The sequence below is a fragment of the Lepidochelys kempii genome, chromosome 20 (assembly GCF_965140265.1).
Source record: "Lepidochelys kempii isolate rLepKem1 chromosome 20, rLepKem1.hap2, whole genome shotgun sequence".
NCBI classification, from domain to species: Eukaryota; Metazoa; Chordata; order Testudines; family Cheloniidae; genus Lepidochelys; species Lepidochelys kempii.
This window is the reverse complement of record NC_133275.1, coordinates 21,029,173-21,050,511: the sequence shown is the minus strand read 5'-3', so window position 1 is coordinate 21,050,511 and position 21,339 is coordinate 21,029,173. Positions and strand designations below refer to the sequence as shown.

At 56.3% G+C, this 21,339-nt stretch overlaps 1 protein-coding gene across 1 annotated transcript in view; it reads left to right on the top strand.

Annotated features, from left to right (window-relative positions):
• Positions 1-21,339, top strand: part of LOC140900709 (cAMP-dependent protein kinase catalytic subunit alpha) — a 45,547-nt gene that overhangs the window by 16,493 nt on the left and 7,715 nt on the right. The window contains exons 2-4 of the mRNA XM_073318385.1: positions 18,816-18,877; positions 20,110-20,238; positions 20,413-20,511. Coding sequence (XP_073174486.1) covers positions 18,816-18,877; positions 20,110-20,238; positions 20,413-20,511 — 290 coding nt within the window. The remainder of the gene's footprint in view (positions 1-18,815; positions 18,878-20,109; positions 20,239-20,412; positions 20,512-21,339) is intronic.

Genomic DNA, 21,339 nt, shown 5'->3' with positions numbered 1-21,339 from the left:
GATGCACCCACTTCTGGGGTGGAGCAGGGATTCCACTGCTGAAATGAATGACTAATGAGCTTCAGGCTGCCAGACCAGACACGCCCTTAGTTAGACCAGGTGTACCAAGTGGGGCTCTCACTGGTGCTGCCCCATGAGGCTGACTGCCCTGGGGTCACCATCTGTGGCCAGGCCATGGTGCTCCGATTGCTGAGGAGGGCAAAATGCCATCTGCTGTGCCCGTTTGTCCCTCCTGCTGCTGCTCGTTGCTGGCTGCAGGCAGATGATTTTTAGTGAGCACGCTGGAATATTTTAAACCTTTCGTGCTGAGCCTGCGGGACCCGCCACCTGAGATGGCAGAAAATTCCCCTGGTGCTGCCAAAGCTGCACCTACACAAGGTTAACCCTTTCGGCGTCGCTCTCGCCAGCCTGTCGGATTGGCACGTGGGGGCGGGGGGCAGCCCCTCAGGAGTGCGGACTCAGCTACATATCTGTTACCCCCACACTGATCACCCAGTTAATTCCCTCTGCTGGTGCCTTCAGACGGGGCTGGCAATGGAATTGTTCTGACCTGAACAGCTTGAATACCCCGGGTTCCATGGAAGGGGGTTTAGGCTCCAGCTCTGGAGGACAGGCACTGATGGCCTGCTCCAATCTCTTCCATGGAGAGTGGCTTCCAATAAACCCCCTTTTAGGCCTTATATCGATGGGGGGAGCTCCAGCACAGGTCCCAGGTAGGAGGGGCTGTCTCAAGACCCACCCCCGGGGTGCTGAGCTTGCAGCAGCTGGTGGAGACCTTCCCGCCCAGCTGCTCAGCTGATCTGCTCTTGTTGGCTGGTCAACGTCAAGGCTTCCGTTCACCCAGACGCAGCTCAAATAAGCCGGTCGTGTTGCACGCGGGAGCAGCACTGTCCTCAGCTGCCCCAGCTGGCTGTATTGACAAAGACCAGATGAGTCAGGAAGATCAGACTCTCAGCCCTCCAATCCGGGAGTCCTGAGTCCTAGTAGCCCCGCTCAAACCCACTGCAATGTGAAAGGTGTTTGACAGGTGTCAGTCCAATTCCCAGAGGGATGGGCGTCCCCATCACAAAACCATCTCCCTCCCATCTGGGAACTGTGGCGAGACCCCAGCCCACCCCCAGTCCCATGCCTGTAAGGCCTGAAAGGGGCTTGAATGGGAGCCCAGAAGATAATCTGCCCCTCACCAGCCTCTCTCACCAGAAAGGAAAGGTGCAGCGAACATGGCCCTTCCTCTTATGCAGTGAGTGGGGGCTGGGGTGTGTGTTTAAACAGGGGGGCTGGGAGTTAGGATAATTCTGTGATGGGGCGGTCTCTCCCTCTGGGAATTGGACTGAGACCTGCCAAATTAATTTCACATTGGACTGCGTTTGAACTGCTGCCCTAGAGATCCTGAAGATCCTCCCCTTCTTCCCTCCCTTCCTGAGATCAGGGAGTTGGCCATGATGGTCTGAGTTGCCGGGCCAGGTTCCATGGGATCCAGGGTGAATGTTATGATTTCACTCTCCTGTCCTGCCGCATGGGTCCGTGTGCCGAGATTCCCGGGGAGTGCTGGTCGCCCAGTGGCTAGCTGCGGCAGCTGATGGAGCAGCTGAGAGCAGAAGTGGAGCAGGGAGCCGACGCCTTTAAGGGCTTCATGTGAACCTGGCGGTGTGCCCAGCCCTGGCTCTCCCTCCCCCTTTGAGGCTGCTCCCATGGGGCGCTTTCTGAAACAATACCTAGCGCGCTCCTCACCGGGGCAGGCTGAGCCCTGAGCCTGGGAAGCGACAGGAGCGAAGCCGGCTGCTTCCCACCCTGCTACCGTCCAGACATTTCTCCCCTGGAGATCCCGCTTCCCCCCCCCCCCCAAAGGGTCCCAGAGGTCCGGTTGGAAGCTGTGCAGCCATGGGGGAGCCTTGGGTGGCGTAGATAAGGAGGGCAGCCTGAATCAGAATCCCGGCAGCCAGGAGCCGAGGTCTGCATCACCGGGGGCGGCGGCATGGAGCTCAGACCCAGTGACCTTCGTGGGATTGAGGAAAGCTCAGATTTTGACTTCCAGTTCTGGATCCAGCTCTTCCTGTGGGTGCACTTGTTTGGACGGCTGGTCCATCACCTCCTCCGTGCCTTTGGGGGGCTCACACAGTAGCCCCCTTATCTGTTGCACCCATGGTGAGCAGCTTCCTTTCCGGATTCCCTCCTGCCTGCAAAGTCCTGGTCTCTGCAGACCCCAGCTGTTTGGAAATTGAGACTCGCAAGGAAGGGCCTCCTCCTTTCCCATCCCACCCTCTTGCTTCTCCCCCGGAGCGCTACCCGGCTCTCTTTGGTTTCCGCTGACAGTGGCTTCCCGCTCCCAAGGTCAAGGAGCACAGCAGCGCTTGTTTGGGAAAGGCAAAGTAAAGAAACCTCCAGGTGACTAGTCCTGGGTCCCTCCCCTACCGGTGGTCAGTACTGCCTGGGACTGCGTGGCACGAGAGTCAAACCCATGCTTCGAGATCTACTCCCTGGAGTGCTGTTGCAGGGTGCCGTTGAGGGTTTCCGAATGTGGGTCTCTTTGAACGCCACTTGGAGAGCCACCTTTGATGTGTTGCAACCCCCTGCTGTTCATCTCTGCGAGCGGGGCCCCCAGCAGTGGATTTAAGGACCTGCACCCCTCTGACTCAGGCCTCAGGTGAGCTACAAGCCCACCCGAAGCCCCCCGATTTCTTTTGCAGCCCCAGTGGCTTGGCCCAGGGGGCACTGTACTTGTAGGATGGTGTTTTTTCCAGGGGTCTGCCCCCCAGTGCATGCAGGATCAGCAGTGAAGCCAGAGGGAGCCTCTCACGCTGCTTTCGGCCCAAGGATTTGAGAGGAGCGGAGACCCAGGGCGCTGTTTTAAGCCCTACTGTGTTGATGTTTCCCCTTGCCACTGTCTGTTGTTCTGGAAGACCCGTCCCAGCAGTTCTGAAGCAGAATCTGTCCTCCGCTCACCCTCCAGGAAGTGAAACTGACTTGGCTGGCTGCGTAAGTGACCAGACTCCCTGACTACAGCTCCCTTCCCTCCACCAGGGAAGCCAATTCTCCGGACAGAGGTGGGAGAGAAGATACAGTTTCCAAGTCCCTGGGTCTTCCCCGCCTTGAGCAAAAGGCAGGGAGGAGTGTGCATGGATGTGACTGGCTGGCTCTGAAGAGTCGTGTGCAGGTCTCTGAGTTGACAGCCACGCTCTGGGGCTGCTGCAGGGCGGGGGAGCTGTTGGATGGAAATTCTCTCTCCCGGTTAGAAGTCAAGAGTGGTTAGAAGTCGAGAGCAATCAGCTCAAGCCCCCTGTCTCTGTCGGGAGTGGAGGAGTTTTGCTGAGGCTTGGGGCTGCCCCTCTAGTCCCTGATCCTGCTGTCTTCTCCGCTGCTGGGAAATGGCCAAGGCTGGAGGATTCCTGGATCAGGTCCGAGCTTCGCATTGACTCTGGTTGTGAGGGCCGGGGAAGGAGGGAGATAAATAAATGAAGGGAAACATGAGCCATGGAGCAGAAATGACCTGCCCCAACCCCAGCAGGAACAAAGGCGCTAAGATGTCACCACTTCAGAAGCTGGAGAGCCTGGCTGGGCGGATCTTCTACTGGGGGCCACGCAGCGAGGCGGGGGCCCTGGCCAGCAGCGAGATGGCCCGTGTGTCCGAGCACACTGCCACCTGGAATGAGCAGAGTGAGTTGGGATGGGAGCCCTGTTGGTAGGACCACGTGCAGCCCCAGATCCCAGGGGGTAGGGCTGCCGTGATTCAGTGCTGGGGAAAAGTGATGCAGCATCTGAGTCCTAGTGGGGATGCGGGGAGTGGGGGGTGTCCCTGTGATGTAGGTGCCATTGAAGTTTGTGGTGGCTTCTGTGGAGAGACCACGGATTGAGTCTGGTCTGCCCAGCTCCCCCCTGGAAAGGTTCCCAGCGGGGCAGGGTCGAGGTGAGGGGGAAGCTCACTCAGCGGATGAGGCCTTAGGAGCTCTCGGTTCCCAGTCACCGCTGGCAGCAGCTTGACATCAAGGGACTCGTCTTCCTGTCGCTCCTGAGCCATCAGCCGTGTTGCGCCAGCCACGCGAGCCTCTTGCCATGCTGAGGAGCTGATGATGGCGCCGTGGAGGCGTGGGGTGGGACGTGGGCTCTGGAGATGGCAGCTCTTATGTCAGGAGGGCTGAACCCGCCAACCGAGTGTGACTTCTCTCCTCCCTGAATGTCTGCGCCGGGCCAGAGTTCGTGCGGTGTGTGCTGGTCCATCGGCTCTCGCTGTTCTGCCGATGGTAGCTAATCCCACACACACACAACCCCTCCGAAGGGAGAGATTATCTTTGTTTTGTGATGGGGGGAAACTGACGTGCACGGAGGGGAAGTGACTTGCCAAAAGACTTGCAGACTTGGGGGCGGAGCTGGCTATGGAACCCAGGAGACCTGGCTCCCGATCTTCCATACTGGTTTAATGGTTAGAGCAGGGCCTGGACGTCAGGACTCCTGGGTTCTGTCCCCAGCTCTGGGAAGGGAGTGGGGTCTGTGGATTCTTCTCTTCCTCATTACTCCCTCTCTGTCTTTCTTCCCCTCTCTATTCCCACTCTCCCTCCATTCCAAAGGCCAGTCCCTGGTGTGTGGCCCCTCCCGTTCCCCCCACTGCACCTGGGAAGCTGCAGGCCAGACGCCTGGTTCTTGATCGCTGCAGATCTTTGGTGTGGGTGGGAGGCTGGGCACTCGGATCCCTTTGCCCTGAGTGGCACAAGGACCCACTGGCTCCCCTCTGTGGGAGAGTCATGGCTACTTCCCTGTGCTGCTGGGACAGATTTGTGCCCTCTCATGTCACTTACACTTCCTCTCTGACATCCTGCCTCTCTTTCCTTCTCATCCACTTTCACTTCCTCCTTCTCTTTCACGCTCCCTCTTTCTTTCCCTCATTCCTTCCTTTTATTCTTCTTCTCCCCAGCTGTGACTATCAGAGATGAACCCCCCACTCCCAGCTCCCTATTTGCAGCCTGTCAAGTGTTACCTGGGCGTTGATCAGCTCATACTCTTGAATTAACTGCACAGCCGCTTGGGTCGAGGTCACATCCCCACTCCGTGGCCCGGGCTGTAGTTTTGGGTGGGTGGGATTCCCATGGGGGATCTGGAAGTCCCCACATGACCCTAAGCAGCTCTGCTCCCTCTACTGGGGGCTCTGGGCTAGCTCGGTGGGGGAGGGGAGGGGGGATGTGGGGGATGAGCTACCTCTGGCCTCCTGCCAATCCCAGGCCCCCTCTGGATGTTCAGACAAGGCTGTAACAATAGTGCTTGGCAGGGCAGCCAGGATTAAAATAGCAGATTGTAAAGCACCTGGTGCCAGCAGCTTCTCCGGCACCTTTAACCCTCTGCTGTCTCGGCCTTCCGAGTGCTGCCCCCAGATCCGGCGGGCATGGCGCGGGGGGCAAGTTAGCCCAGTGAGTAAGAACTAACTATATGCCACAGTTTGGTAGCACCAGGAGTCAGGACTCCTGGGTTCTCTCCCTGGCTCAGGGAGGGCAGTGGGGTCTATTGGTTAGAGCAGGGGGGCTGAGTGCCAGGACTCCTGGGTTTATTCTCTTGATCTCAGGCACTTCTGAGGGCCCATCTCTGTAGCATCTGAGCACCTCAGTCAATGCATTTATCCTTACAGCTTGCCTGTGAGCAGGGCTATCATCCCCAGCATACGAATGGGGAACCTGAGGCACAAGGCAACATCTCCAGGGTCTCATGGCAAGTCCGTGGCAGAGCCAGGACTCGAACCCAGGTCTCCTGATTCCCAGGCCAGGGTCTGATCCACTGGTTGGCACTGCCTCTGTCTTCTTATCTGACCCAGCAGAGCAAGGCGGGGGGAGGGATAGCTCAGTGGTTTGAGCATTGGCCTGCTGAACCCAGGGTTGTGAGTTCAATCCTTGAGGGGGCCATTTAGGGGATCTGGGGCAGAAACTGGGGATTGGTCCTGCTTTGAGCAGGGGGTTGGACTAGATGACCTCCTGAAGTCCCTTCCAACCCTGATATTCTATAATTCTAAGGCATCAGGCTTCTCGTTGGGGGCAGCGCTGTGGAAGCTTCTGGGTGGAGCATCAGCATTAGCAAGCCCATGCTGGGACTGGAAACCTCCAGGAGGGAGTAGGAGGGGCCCTTTGGGGGTGTTGCCTTCTTTGCTAGCTGCTGCCTGTTAAAGGGGATGGACTCTCTGTGTGTTAGTTACATCACAGTCGCCCATCCAGCTGCGATCTGGAGTAACTGTTGACTGGCTGGAGGTCAGGAGACTCCTCATAGATCACTGCCCAGTCGCAACCAAATCTCCCTCTGCAGGTTCCTGCCCGCCTCTTTGTCTCAGACATCCAGGCTTCGGTTAATTTCACACTAGATCAGCAGCCCTGGCCCTCCCAGCTGAGAACCCCAACAGGGCTGCCATCCCTGCGCTGTCTGCCCTGGAGGGACCCTGCCGGTGGCTGGGACGAGGGACCCCTGGTGCCAGACCCTGCTCCCTCCTCATCTGAGGCTGCTACTGGACTGGCACTAGAAATCGGGGCAATTCGCACTAGGACCCGGGCCAGCAGCTGCTGCGTGAAACCAGTTTGCATCTCAAAGTGCCCTGGAGTTAGAATAAATTGCTCTGCTGACCTGGAGCCTGATTCCCACCTAGGATCCGCGTAGTAAAGATGTGCAGCCCCCTCGCTCCCCCCACGAGCTGACCCTCCTGGTCTGTGCTCTGTTTCTCCGCTGCAGCCAGGTGGAGCTGTGGTGGTGGTGGTGGGGGAAGCTCACAGGACTCTAGCTGAGAGGAGGCGTTTTAACCATCTGAAACAGAGCTGGCTGCTCTCTGACCTTGGGTAACTGAGACTCTGCTTCTTGGCGTTAACCCCTTTCTGCCTGCGATGGCCTCTTCCTCGCCCGCAGGTGGCAAAGCACGCTGGTCTGTTGCCTTGGTGGTGACTATTCAAGCCAGCGGGAAGCTGGATGCTCTGTGGGGGTTGAGGAGGAAGTTGGGTTTCCGAACCGCCATGCCTGGGAGCTCTCCTAGGAACTGCAGCGTGCCGCAGGGGTTGGGGGCTGACGCTTATGTCCCAGCGTGCAGCTCGGGGGTGCTGAGTTGCAGGGGGTCACTGCGCCTCGCAAGCAGTGCTGCACTAGGGGGCGCTGTGCTCCAGGCTGGGAGCTCGGTAGGCGGCGCTCACACCAGTGCTCCAGTGCGGCACCAGAGGGCGCTGTGCTGCAGGGAGCAGCGTGGGGGCTGCTCTCTCCCCTCCATCAGTGCTGAGCCCAGTGCCCCACCTTGGTGCCAGGGGGCGCTGTGCTGCAGGGTGGTGCTCTCCCCTCTCAATATGGACTCCGGTGCTGGGGGCTGATGCGAAGCCAATGGTGCTGTGACCCAGGCTATTCACAGGCTACGCCCAGGGTCGGCCCCGGCCCCAGCTCGCCTGTCTCCCTTCTGCCTCCTTAACCCCTGCTCCTGCCATTCCGGGGTCACCCGCTGGCATGTTCCACCCCAGAGGTGGCTGCAGCTCAGCATCCCTGCATACAGCTTGTCTGTCGCTAGCTTTGTGATGGGCTGGGAGGCCAGATGCTGTGTGAATACAAATGATGGCTGCTTTGCTGTGTGTCACCGGGAGGGGGCACTAGCCAGGATCAGTGGAGCCGGTCTTGGGGCCAGGGGAGAGGGGGAAGGCTCTCGTATCTGGCTTCACTGTTTTCTGCAGGGCCCGTGTAACTGACTGATGAGCATGCGTGAGGGGTTCCCTGTCTGTGTCTGATGTGCTGAGGATCTGAATCTTACCGGCCGAGCCGGGGCTCTTTAGCTCAAGCTGGAGCAGCCCCTGCTTTTATCTCTCGAGGGCCCTGGTTCTGTCCCCCCTGCGCCAGGCAGCGCAGCAGCCAATAGCAGAGGTTTTGCACTTGAGCTGGTGGCTGGGCTGGGGGGTGCCACAGAATTAGGGTGTAGATGACATTGGGTCCTCGCAACAGCTGTGTAGGGACATTGAGAGAGTTCCCTCAAGCCGTAGCCTGAGAGCCAGGACTCCTGGGTTCCATTCCCAGCTCTGCGAGGGGAGTGCTGGCCCAGATTCTAAGGCTAGAGAAATTCACCCACCTGCATCTGTATTGGTCGTAGTGGTGAGAGGCTGGGAGGCAGGGCTCCTGCGTTCTGTCCCTGGCTCTGGGCGGCGAGTGTTGTCTAATGGTTAGAGTAGGGCTGAAGGAATCAGGACTCCTGGGTTCTGTTCCAGCTCAGGGAGAGCAGAGTCTAGTGGTCGGAGCAGGGGCAGTACAGGGTATCTGTACTGAGGGACAGTACAGGATTGTTCCGGTATTAAGCATTCAGAGGGAGAGAGCCTCCAGCCTTTCCCTTGCGGGCAATGGCCCTTCTGGCTATCCAATCTCTGGCTGGTGGCGGAGGAATTTCCCCTTACGCTATTCCAGTCTCCCCTTCCCCTGCCAGAGCCTTTGCTGCTGCTTCCCTTGTCTGAGAGCAGCAGAAAGCAGCTTCCCCTCCTTAGCCAGCCTGACACTGCCTCCCAGCGTGATCTGCAGCCGAGGTACAGCTGGGCAAGGGATTGATCAAAGAGGGCGGGGCTCTCTCCAGCTTTTAGCTTTGGCTTCTCCCCTCACGCTCATGGATCAGCTTCAGAGCTGTGTTCACTGAGTGTGGCATTAAATCTGGCCACTGGGAAATCGATCAGGGCTGCTGCTGCTGCATCAGCTTCCAGCCCTGGGGCAAAAGTTCTGTCCTTCATCTGTTCCGATAGCGGGCGGTGGGGGTGAGGCAGCGTGCTGGCATCGGGATCGGAAACTCCAGGAGCTCCGTGCAGGATCCGGCTATAGCCTGGCGCTCTCTGGATGCGGGGATCCGGGCGGCGTTTGCCAAGGAGGGAAAAGATCCTGGCAATATCTCAGAGTTGAGAAAGTCGGGCTTCTCGTCAGAAATGCAGGAGGTGGCATGATGCCCAGTGCTGGGATTGCCAGTCCTCGGATTGACTAGTCCAGGTGGCCACGGTGGCCAGCCCATCCTTCATGATGTTCGCCAGCCTCCCGCCAAGGAACTTGTAAGCACCTTTGTGAATGAACTCCGCCCCCCAGCACAATCCTCAGCCCCAGTTTACAGAGCTGGAAAATGACTTGAACTCACACAGTCAGTCAGGCCTCCTGAGTGCTCTTGGCCGTTACCTCACTGGGCGCAGGAGCAGGTCCCACAATAAAAATGCCAGCGTGGTTAAGGGTACGCCACCTCCTCTGAAGTCCACCCCCCAGTGTGTTGGATCCTTCACTCTTCTGCACCGCAATGTGCCTGTTAAGCAGCTGCATTTTGGTGCTGGGGGAGCAGTCCCCATGCAGCATTGCTGTGCGTTGTTGACCAGCTGCCATGACCCACCTCTGAGGTGGCTGCCATGAGTCCCACGTGTATATAATGAATGTGTTTAGGGATGAGCGAATGTATGAAGGAGAGGGGGCAGGAAGGGATTTCAAGTCATGTCTTTGACCTTATCTCTTGGCATGAGGGTACAGTTACATACCCGGGGACAGCCAGGCAGCAGGAGGCATTTGGCTTTTGTGGCATCCGCTGGAGCTTTTAACCACCCTGGCCCATGCTCCCTTGGGGGAGGAGGGGAGAGTGTAACCTAGTGTGTGTTGTGTGTCCCTGACCCATAGATGCTGCGAGTCTGTTCCTGCCCCAGCTGCAGAGCCTGGCTGTGATGGAAAGCTGTAAAGACTCCGGCCTTTAGCTCCGCAGTTCCCTGGTTCAGTCCTTGGTGTTGACCAAAACGGTGGCTGTCACAACCCTTTGGACTCCCTCTGGACCTGGCTAGCTTTGGTCTTGCGCTGATCAGTGGCAAGTTTCTCAGGGCTAAGCCAGCTCCTGAGAGCCTACGGGTGGGTCTGCAAAGCCCTGTCTGAGTAACTGTCCTCACTGGCTCTGCACTTGTTTCGGGGAAAAATCCCAGGGCTCTTTGTGCTGAGATGCTCAGATTCTTTCCCTGGCCATCACGGGAGAACTTGTCTGCCCTGCAGGGGAATTGTGGGAAGGCCTTGGGGGACTGTCGGCACACAAGGGTTTAGCCTCTGCAAAGTGGGTGCGTTCCAGCCCCAGTAAAAGCAGAGCCTAACCCCTACCCTGCCCCCAGCTAGGCCGGCTGGCCCCTGGGCTCCATCTCCCACCCCCACTTGGCCGGCTAGGCCCTCCCAACTGGGGTCAGAGGTGTTTGTGTGTGGAGAGTAGTGGGGTTATGTCAGGTATGTCTTCCCTGCCACTCCAGGCCAGAATTTAGGGGGGACCCCTAGTGGCGACACCATGTAGTGCCAGCTTGGCAGTGGCAATACTGTGTCCAGTTCCCTGGATAAGGGATCCCTGTTTAGCATCCCTGCTTTGTGGGGTGCCCTATTGCGGCCACGAGGAGGATGATCTACTGAGTTAGAGCAGGAAAGGGGCGGGGGGCTTAGAGCTAAGACTCCTGGGTTCTATTCCCAGCACGAGGCAGGGAGGGGTGGTGTATTGCTTAGCGAAGGTGTGGAGAACCAGGACTCCTGGGTTCTGTTCCCTTTTTGCCACTGTTCTGCCATGGGACCTTCAGCAAGATTCCTTCCCTTCTCTCTGCCTCAGTTTTCCCACCTGTAAACTGGGGTTGATTGTATGCCATGGGAGTTCTGCTTTGAGATCCTCAGGGTGGGGGGATAGAGACGGGCTTTCACAGCTCATAGGGGGATAGGGAGTTACAGTGAGGCGGCTGAAGTGGTGTGGGGGAGGAGTTGGGGGATCCTCTCTTCCTCCTCCAGGAGTGGATCAGGGCAGTGTCCAGATGCCCCAAGGGATTATGGGTGATGGGGTATTGGCTAAGAACCCAGTTAGACCAGTGTGGGTGGGGTGGGGAAGCTGCAGTTGTTATTTATAAATAGACCCCTGGAGCATCGCTGTGTGAACGTTGTCTCCCTCCACCATGTGATCAGCTCTGTCCCTGTCCTCCCCACCCCCTCCCTGGATGTGCGTCCTCACGCCCAGAGCTCAGAACCCATGGAAGGGCTGGCGGCAGGCGCTGCTTTCTGGAACCAGCTGCCCTACATACCGGGGCGGTGAAGGGACACTTTGGGGCGTTGCCCTCGCCTCGTTGCTGCCTCCATCCCCAGGCAAGTGGGATTGGCAGCACTGGCAGATCCACCTCTAGCGGCAAACAGGAACCCAGGAGTCCGGGGCAAGGCTGACCTTGGGGGCGGACACTGCTGTATCCAGGGGCAATAGGCGCTAACGGGCACAGACCCCCTGCGCCAAGGGGGCTTGAAGGCACCTGTCACCGGAAGATCCGGACACCGCGATGGGGCCCTCCAGCCTGGCATAAACCCGGCCCCTCCGATGCAGCCGAGGGAGTGGTGGTGCCAGAGACATACCCTGGAGCTGCACTGGGCCCTGTGCTGGCTCGGGTCTCTCCTCGGCTCGCCGGAGAAGCCGGGGTCGAAGCAGAGGTTGTGTTTGCTCCTGCTGCCTGGGACAAAGTCCCCCATGAGGCGCCAGGCCAGACCTCCCTCTCTGCCTGCCATGACCTCATAACCACAGCCGGCGGCCTCCGTGGGTCACAGCATGGACGGTAAAGGGGGGCTTTGGGGGAGGGGATCCCAGGCAGGGTGTGTGGTCATCTCCCCTCCCTTAGTATCCCTGATGGCTTGAAGTGCCAGGGTCTGTACTTCCTTCCTCTCTGCAAAGGGGAGCTGATGACTCACAGCAGGCACACGGTGATCCCGCCCCCACTCCCCCACAGCTCTGCCGTGCCCCCTTCCTCCCAACCCACTGCTCCCCCTGCTATTCTGGGCCCGAGGCCTCTCCCCACCAGAGACCAGCGGCTTGTGCTAGGCTTCGCACTGGCTCTGTGACCTGAGCTGCAGTTAAACCCATGTCTCTTAAAGGCAGGAGATGAATTCTGCTGTCACCCAGATTTTCCCTGCCCTTCTGGGTTGTGGCTCGGGGGAAATCACAAAGCACAAGCCAGTTCTGGTCAATGGTCAGCTCGTTTGAAATTTGCTTTAACCCTTTGAGACCTGAACCCTCACCTCTACCTGCATGTGGTTACATTACGGTTGCTCTTAGGCCCTGACTGAGCTCAGGGCCCCATCGTGCAGGGTGCTGTACATACTTCCAGTCAGAGACAGTCCCTACCCTGAAGAGTGCAGAGTCTAAATAGACCTGAGTGGGGAGGGGAAACAGAGCCCTGGAGCGAGGCAGTGACTTGCCCAAGGTTAGAACCCTACCTGCTAGGCTGCGCTGCTTCTCTATGCCAGTTTCTACTAGCAGCCTTGGCTGTGATCTTGCCGTTGTGATCTCTTTGGGGCAGGGAGCGTGGCTTCTGTTTGTACAGCACCTAGCTCAATGCGGCCAGGCCTGGTGGGGGCCTGTCGGTGCCATCGAATCATAGGCTTGACATCATTGTAACCAATCCCCATGGGAGGTGAAAACCTGGCAGCTCGTTGCGCCCAGCGGCCATCCAGCAGGAGGATGTCGGGGTTCAGGGCTCCGTATCCCTGGCTCCCACAGCCACCTGGCCTGTCCACCCCGATCACTGTAGTGAAGGTCTCAGTACTCAGCTCTGTTCCCCAGCCCGAGCGAGAGGCAGGACAGTCGTGCACTGGCCCCTGCAATCGTTAGCAGGGTGCTGGGTGTAACGCGGACCACGTGCACCAGACCGGGTTGTAATGTAGATCTTCATTAGATCCTTCGCATCAGGAGCCAGGCCCTGGATCGCTTACGCTCCAGCCCCATCACCTGCCCCCTTGGGCCTCTTTCCCCACTGGGCTCATTAAAGGAAATAAACCAGTTTGTTTTGGAACCTGCTTGGTGCTCACCAGAGAGAGACAGTGAGTCCTTAGTGGTAGGGAAGCTCTGGGTTTAACCCTTCAGCCACCAGCACTGGAGGGATGGGGAGGGGGTGGATTCTCCTCGGTTCTGCCCAGGTAAGATGGAGTTTACACTTTGGGAGATCGGGATCTGGAGCAGCTGGGGGCATGAGATGGGCGGGATGTAGCTGGAATCAGAATAAGGCCTGGGGCTGCACTAGTGATGGTTCTTTCCTGTGGTGCTTGCAGCTTGCCCCGTGCCGCCCCTCCCCCCATCCTGGTCAGGCGTCATCCCAGTGGAAACCCTCCCGTGGCTAGAAATGGCATCCAATGTGGAAAGTGGGGCTGAGGCAGGTTGCTAACGTGCATCTAGTGGCCTGGGGGAACAGGCCTCAAAGGGCTTAAAATCTAAATCCATGATGGCAGGTGATGATGCTTGGCTAAGAGGGAGGATGGAGGGGAGTGGAACAAGCCCATGGGGGAGCTGTCAGCACATTTGTTCCTATCGGACAATCATCGCTCGGGCACGCAAGGGCGGAATCTGTGTGGGTGTTAACCCCGGTGCCATTCTCCCTCCCTGAGTTTTCGCCTGTAGTTTCAGGATCTCTTTACTGTTGTACAGTGTCCTGAAACAGCTGCCCTGTTTCACCCCAGAGGTGGCTGCATTTTGGTGGCGGATGAAATGATCCTTTTAGTGACCACTTAGTATTGGCTGCTGTGGAAGCTTTGCCTTCAGGAGTCCTGACCCCCTGTCAGTTACACTCCAAATGGCAGGGGGAATGAGCCTGCTTTTAAATTCTGGCTGCATTCCAAGGTGACCAGTCCCTGTAAACCTCTAATCTGCTCTCACCATTCATGCTCTTTGTGCCTCTGGGGCGTGGTGAAATTCAATTAGTCAATTTCACTTTGTTTCTGATTTCTCCTGTGTTGATTTGCAGAGGCTGGGGGCCCAACACTGGTTTTGGGGGTAGGGACTTCAAAGTTTTGTCAAACCAGCCCCCCTATTTTGTCAAATAGGGGGAAAGTTGTGTAACGTTTTGTAACCCTGGCCTTGTGCAACTCAGTTGTTTTTCTTACGCACCTGGCCCTGATCCTGCAATGGGATTTCAGAAACAAGCCTAATCTCTCCTCTCTAGGTTGTTATTCCGCTCTTATCACCGCAGTATCTGAATGCCTTCCAGTTGTGTATTAAATGATGTGACTTCACATCTGTCATGTGGCTTGTTCTCTCATCTCCTCCCTTGAAGGAGAAGTGAGGCAGTGGAGTGTCTTATAGTTTTTGAGGTTCCGTAGGTCAAAGAAATGGGTCTGGATTTGGGATGGTCCCTGGTTCATGTGGCAGGTAATTCCACAGTCTGCAACCAGACCTGGAGGAAACTCTGTCTCCTGCACAGCTGAACTTCACCGTGGTGGAAAGTGCCATTGTACCGAGCAAGTAGAGTTGTCAGCCTTATCTTTCTGTCAAAGTCATACGCTCATTTAGATCCCCCATGGCACAGGCCATGGAAACCTTGAAGATGGGGACTGAGAACTTGACTTGGTTTGAAAGGCAGAGGCTCGAAGGTGAAGCATGAGGTTGGAAAGTGCTACCCACAAGCTGGCGTGCGTTAGGTTTCTGTAATCACAAATATTGGGCCTAAAACTTGTCATGTCTCTTTAAGAGCAGTCTGCCCTCTGATTAGGAGACTCAGCTCTTTTCCAGATAACTCTGATCTCTCCTAATTACAGATCCCTAGAACCCTGGTGCTGAGCCCTGCTGAGCTTTGAATCAGGCGCTGATTTCCATTCCGCAGAGAATGGCTTTGTTAACTGGATCTGAGGTCCTAAGTGGTCCGACCTTCTCATACATTTTCCTTTGTCTACCAGTGTTGATCCCTGTCCCAGGTATTCGAATAATACCTCGTGCTGCTGCATCAGGTACAAGAGACCTGGATGCATTGTGATAAGCAAGAGTGCAGTCTAGCGGTCAGAGTAAGGAATGGGAGTTGGGATTCCTGGCTCTGGGATGAAGAGTGGGATCTAGTGGTTAGAGCAGGGGACTGAGAATCAGAACTCCTGGGCTCTATTCCTAAGAGTCAGGACTCTTGGTGCTCTTCTCAATTCTTCCACTTCCTGTGCAACAGTGGGCAAGGTCACATCTCCCTGCCTCAGTTTCCCTTCCCATAAAAAAGGAAATAGTACCTACCTCCTTGAAGGTCTAAGGAACTTAAGGTTTTGCTAAGTTCTTTGAAAGGTGGTACAAAAGATTAGCGGTATGAAAATGTCTCCATTAGCCAATATCCACTGGTGCTTTTCCTTGCACAGGTCAGTTTGTTAGTCTATTGTGTAATTAGACACAGTCAATTAGTTTCATATGCCAGATTCGTGCCACCTGACAAAACTGACATGAATAGAAATGTGTTCATGGGTCTTTAAAGGGGCTCTCTCAGCTGAAAGGCCACTGAGTTGGAAAGGAAAGGCTACAAAATCTTGGGGTTATTAAAACGAGAGGATTTTAAAAATCCAGTTTGCCATTTACTATTTACGAGTTACCGTCAATGGCATGCAGGCTCCTAAAGCCTATAAGCCCTTTGGAAAATGTTACCCTATTCCCGCTATTGCTTTTGCTCATATACTAGGGAGCTGGGCATCCGTATAAAACCCTGAGATAGGTAAGTCTGTCTGCTTAGCAGAGGAGATCTCGGTCGTATCAATTTCACTCCTGCTGAAAGTAGATTTCACTCTAGGGCTCTCTCAGCTGCAAGAGGGGTGAGGGACCCTTCGTCTGTTTCAAGTGGGACTTAGTTTAAAAATAATTGGAATATTTCAGGATTTGTTTTTAGACAGCATTGGGGGATGGGGGTTAACCAAAACTTACATTTTTGGAGGCCAAATTTGAATTGGCTGCTCGTTAAACGGTTTTTAATTACAGTAGCCCCCAGAGATATTGATTGCAACCGAGGACTCCTTGTGCCTGGGTTCTGTACTTTCACCAGGGGGAGAGCTGTGTGTGCAGTGGAGGTGTTGGTTTTGGTAGGGTCTCTTTTTATATGCCTGTGCTGCGTTGTGTTTAGCACATAGCACTAGGAGGAAGAGGTGGGGAAGTCTGAGATGATCCTTAGATCCTGTGGCAATCAGTTCCACCCTCTTGGATGGGCTCCCAAAGAAGCTCTGTCTCTCTCACAGATGAGCTACACCTGGGTGGTAGAAAGTGCCGTGGGACTTGAGGAGTGGGGCTGTCAGCCACAATCCCCATCCCAGATCTTTCCACTCTAGGGGTCCCTGGCCCAGGCCCAGGGCCCTGAAGAGAGAGAACGAGACTCTAAGATGAGACAGGCCCAAAAAGGGAACAAATTATTGGTGTTGGGCCAAGTGAATTAGAGGCTGGTGGTGCAGAGAAGATTCCTCCATCACTGTCTGGGGCTGCCCCCAGTTTATGTAACTGATTAGCAGAGCCTCACAAGTCTTCCTAGACCTCCAGAAGAAGGCAGAATGGCTGATCTCCCCTCCCAAGGCATTGATCTGGTGTGGATGATGCCAGGGAAGAACAGTGGGGGGAGGGGTGTTGCAGGTCAGGGCAACTGCACCTGTATTTGCCCCTCATGGTCCAGCCAGGGAAGCCACTTAGGCTTCTGGCTCCCAGTCATCACCTCTCTTGGGCAGAGACCTGCATCTCTCTCCTTCCTGCCCTGGGGATTTCCAGGCTGCACAGCTCCCTGCCTACACTGTGAGTTCCCCAGCAAGCCAGACTGCCTCAGCCGGCCTGCTTTTCCCTCCTTCCTCAGAGGCTACAAACAGCCCAGTCTCCAGGGGTATAAGGTACCACACAGCTGTTAGCAAGCACATTGATTCTTACGGTAAAAGCATTGCAGGGAAAACCTCTTAAAAACCAGCAAAGAACCAGCACGCCTGCTAATAAGCTTTCCAAAGATCACCCCGCTTCCAGCCAGGTAACTCACAGGCAGTGGGTTTCTCCTCAGGGAGCGGCTTCCAGCGGCTGAGGTTTTGCATAACAGAGGCGTTACGTTTGCATACCCCTCCCCTTAGAGATTTCCTGGGAAATGTACTTAACTTTAAAAGGCCCCATAGTTTCAGATGGTCCCTCAAAGCCCATAACCCTTCCCTGGGTTTCCATCGGAGACGTCACATACAGTCCCACAATAATACATAACCGCCTGCCTTTGTAATACAATGAACTCCTAAGCTACTTAAACTTAGTTCTGTAAGGTACGGCCAGGAGAGTGCAGGAAATTGTCTTCTCTGTCCCGTGTCCATGCAAGGATCCCTCTTCCCCGCCCCCTTGGGGCTGGGATCGATGGTGGGAGACAGTGGCTGGTGAGCCAAGCCTGTTTCTATAAATAGTCCAGAGAGAGTAGGAGACAAAGTGAAAGTAGGTCAGACAGACTGAGCGTCTGGGGGGAAGCAGATGTGAATTCAATCCCGCTCTGTGGGGCTCCACAGGAGATGGGCTGTGGGGACTAGAGGGTGAAGGGAGGATGGGCGGGGGTAGTTAGCCAGCAAATAGCTGATCCCCAGAACCCTTTCAGGGCTGCCCTGCCCTGTCCTGTGGGATCAGGGGAATCCCCGTAATCTTGGTCTCCTTCCCTCCAGCAGTGAATCAGTCACATCTGTAGGATGTTGTTCTGCTTCGCTGGTGCATTTCAGGCCCTCGCCTGGCCCATTTCTCAGCCCTTTCTTTAGGGCAGGGATGACAGGACTAGAGCGCGGTGATGCCGGGTTTCCACAGAAGTGTTGCTATTTAGCGATTAAAGTGGGGGGGCTCCTGGGGTTCTGTCCCCAGCTCTGGGAAGGGAGTGGGTTGTAGTGGAGAGAGTGGGCCGGCAGGGAGTTGACTCCTGGGTTGAGCATCTGTGACCCCCAAGAACTGCAGCACCCACATCTGGATCTAGGCTTTGAGCTTGTCCCCTCCCTGGCATCTCTGCACCAATGATCCCTGGGGGAGGCAGTTAACTTTATACACCTCCGGTGTGGGGGAGACTTGCCTGTGATGGTGGGGGCAGGGGGGAGCTCTGGGCTCAAAGCCACCCCCTGCTGCTGCTCTGTGCTTGGCCTTGCTGCTGCAGCCATTCCAATCCCGTGGGCGTCTCTTGCACTGTTAAGAGCTGCGGGACTTGTCCCTGTTGGGAGCAGCAGGAGGCAGCGAAGATAAAAGGGGCTCTCAGTACCAAATATCCCTCCAGATGCTGCAGATTGCTCCAACCCCCATCCCGCTTCCTCCCTCCCATGGTTCTGGGATCTGGCAGCAAGGACAGGGAGCCCGGCTGGTGAAGGAAGGATCACCTGGCTGGATGCCAGAGAGCGGGACACTTGGCTGGTCCCAGGCTGCTGCTGTGGAGGCTGTGGCAGGTTGTTTTAACCCCATTGTGGGCAAAGCCCAAGTGGGGTTTGCAACTTTCACGGCTGCCTTCTGCAGCTCTGTGTGTGTGCACGGAGCACCCCCTTGAGGGCTGTTGGTGTCATTGATCTGTGAGGCCTGCATGGTTGAGAGAAGGCTACACACAGGCCTCTGCCCTTTGAGCTAAGGGGGAATCTCCTTCCCCTTCACCCCCCTTTGCTGGCAGCAGTAGTAGATCCCATATCCTCCCATTAGGGCAATGTGATCCACGCATCTTAACGTCCTTTGACTGGAGGGTTGTACGAGTGTCTCCTTGTGGGGTGCAGGTTCTGTGTCGAGGGGCGTGGACCAGGCACCCCAAGTGACATGTTCAGCGGGGGGATAGAGGCACAAGTGCATCCCCTTGCTGGGCGCTGAGGGCTGCATTAGCCCTCCCTGACGAGGTTGTTCGGTGTGTCCAGAGGAAAGCACAGGGGTGGGGATGTTGCAGGAGCTCCCCAACATGGACCTCTCTCTAGCCAATCCCCAGCTGAGCCACCCTTTGTATCCAGTCTGGCATCAGCATCCCGGTAAAATCCTCACCTGCTTTCTGACTGCGTGCTTTTTCGTGTGTGGGGGGGGGGGCTGAAATGGGAGCTCTGTCCACCAGGCTGAATGCCCCCCTCTCCTGACTCCTCATGCTGCTCCCTCTCTCTTTCCCTTACAGTGAAGGAGTTCCTAGCCAAAGCCAAAGAAGACTTCCTCAAGAAATGGGAGAGCCCCTCTCAGGTACTGTGCCCCCAACCCAGATCACCCCCCACCCCAGCCCAATCAAGGCCTTTGCAGCCCCAGGCTGATTAGTCTGCGGTCACCCCTGGATCTCTTTCCCCATCACTGAGCCACCTAGCCACACAGCCTCCTCTGATGGTCTGGAGGTTGTTTTTGCTCCTGGGGGGTGGGGCTGAGTGGACCATGTTGCTCTTCCCTCCCCCCTTCCCCAACCAGCCCTCTGGTAGCTGGAGGGCCAAGAACTCTGTAGGTTCCACTCCACTCTGCTGTGGGAGGGGGACACTAACCATGTGGGACTCCTCCTGATCCAGCCTGTCTCCCCCTCCCCCATCCTCCTTCCAAGGCTCCAGCGCGGTCGTCCAGCCCAGCCCAGCACCAGATTGAACAGGGTCCCTGTTAGCACAACCCCCCTGGGAGCCAAAGGGCCCCCATTTGCTGCCTATGCTTCAGCGCAGTGCCCCAGTGCCCTGGGTCTGTCCCCGCTGGAAATCCCGCCTGGGGTGGTTGTGGGTAATTCCTGAGGCAGAGCTGCTGGTCCCTCTGCAGCACTGTCACTTTGCTAGTCCTCCCGCACACCCTGTATCATTAACGCCATGGCACAGATGGGGAAACTGAGGCCCAGAGGGGAAAGGGACTTGGTCATGGGTATAGGAAGTTGGTGGCAGAACTAGGAAGAGAGCTTTTGACTCCTAGTCTCCTGCCCTCTGACCACTACACTTCACTCCCTCTCCTCACAGACCAAGGGCTAGAACCCAGGAGTCCTGACTCCCAGCCCCGCCCCCGCCAGCCCCACTGAATGGAGGTGGGCGGGTCGCCTGTCTGGAACTGGAGTTTGGTTCTGCCCAAGGAGCAGGGAGTCCCTTGTCAGTGTCTCCTTAAAACTGTAGTGGTTTCCTTTGGCGCCCTCAGGTGGTGAAATGTGACATGTACTTCATATGGATGTTCTCAAGAACAACCCCAGTGCGGGGCTAGGGGGTGCTGTGCTGCAGGGAGTGGCGGGCTCAGTAGGGGGCGCTCTCCCATCACAGTCAGTGATGACCCTGTGGGGGCTGCCATTCTGGTGAGCTATAAAAACCAAAGCTCTGACCCCCTTGTGGTCATTAAAGACCCCTCCAGTCTTGCTGTACAAATCCCACTGTCATGAGCAGATGCCTTCCTGACGCCCCCAGAACCAGTCTGTCTGTCTGCTCCCCTCCTCCCCCCCCCAGTCAGATTTGTTTTCCCCCTTCCAGAACACGGCCAGTTTGGATCAGTTTGATCGAATCAAGACCCTGGGCACGGGCTCATTTGGGAGGGTGATGCTGGTGAAACACAAAGAGACCGGGAATCACTATGCCATGAAGATCCTGGATAAACAGAAGGTGAGACACTGGGAGCTGCCACAAAGATCTGCCCTGGGGCCGTGGACTCCCCAGTGTAGGGGAGGGATTTGGGGCTGAACCCTGTGTGGGGACGCCGGAGAGGGGAGTGGGAGGCGTAGGGGGTGCTGCGCCAGCAGAGGAAGATCTGATGTTGCTACTTCCTTTTCTCTCCAGGTAGTGAAGTTGAAACAAATTGAGCACACCCTCAACGAGAAACGGATCCTCCAGGCCGTCAACTTTCCATTCCTCGTCAAGCTAGAGTATTCTTTCAAAGTAGGTGTCCTTCGCTTGCCAGCCCGGCCCTGGGCTGTCTCTTCTTCCCCCCCCCCCCCCCCCCCGACTCTCACAATCCCCTTGATTTGTTTCCTATTTAAAACCAAAGTTGTGCTGAAGGGGTCGAAGTCTGCATCTCTTGTATCCTGAGAACAAACCTTCCTGGTGTGACTTCTGGGATCAGGTTTGGAGCTAAGAAAAATCAGTTTGGATCATTCCCCTTTTTCACTCTCTTCTGTTCTGCTTTTGACTCCAGGTTTTGAACAGTGATACTTCCCCCCGCAACCGGGTCAGTTTTGCTTTCGTTCCTAGTCAGTTTCAGTTTCTGGCTCCTGTGCGCTGGCCCTAGGGCATGAGGTTTGGCTTGCAGGGGAGTCTCAGAGGAAGTCCTAACTTAACTTCATGCAAAATTGGCTTTGTGGAGACTTTGAAACCATCATGTGGGATCGTTTCCTCCTGATGGAGTTTCTGTGAAAGCTAAAATTCAGGCCCCTGGTGATGCGGCTTGGACCCTCTTCCCTGAACCTGGATCTTGGGGCCTGTGAGCTACACCCTGTGTGTAGGGGGGAGAGCAAAGGTAGTTGTTCCTTAGAGCTGTGGCTGGCCTGATTAAAGAGGGGCTGGCTCTGAAGAGAGACCCGTCTCCTCGTCTGTAAGCCTGTGGTTAGTGGGTTGTAGCGAGGAAGAGTCGTCAGCTCAGAGGAGGCTGCAGGATAAATTGCAGCTCCTGCGGGAGCCTGGAGGCTAGGGTGAAGGGCGTGTTAGCAGGCAGTGCTGGCAGAGTCATTTTCTTGGGGCTCCTCATCATCCCAGGGTTAAATAGCTTTG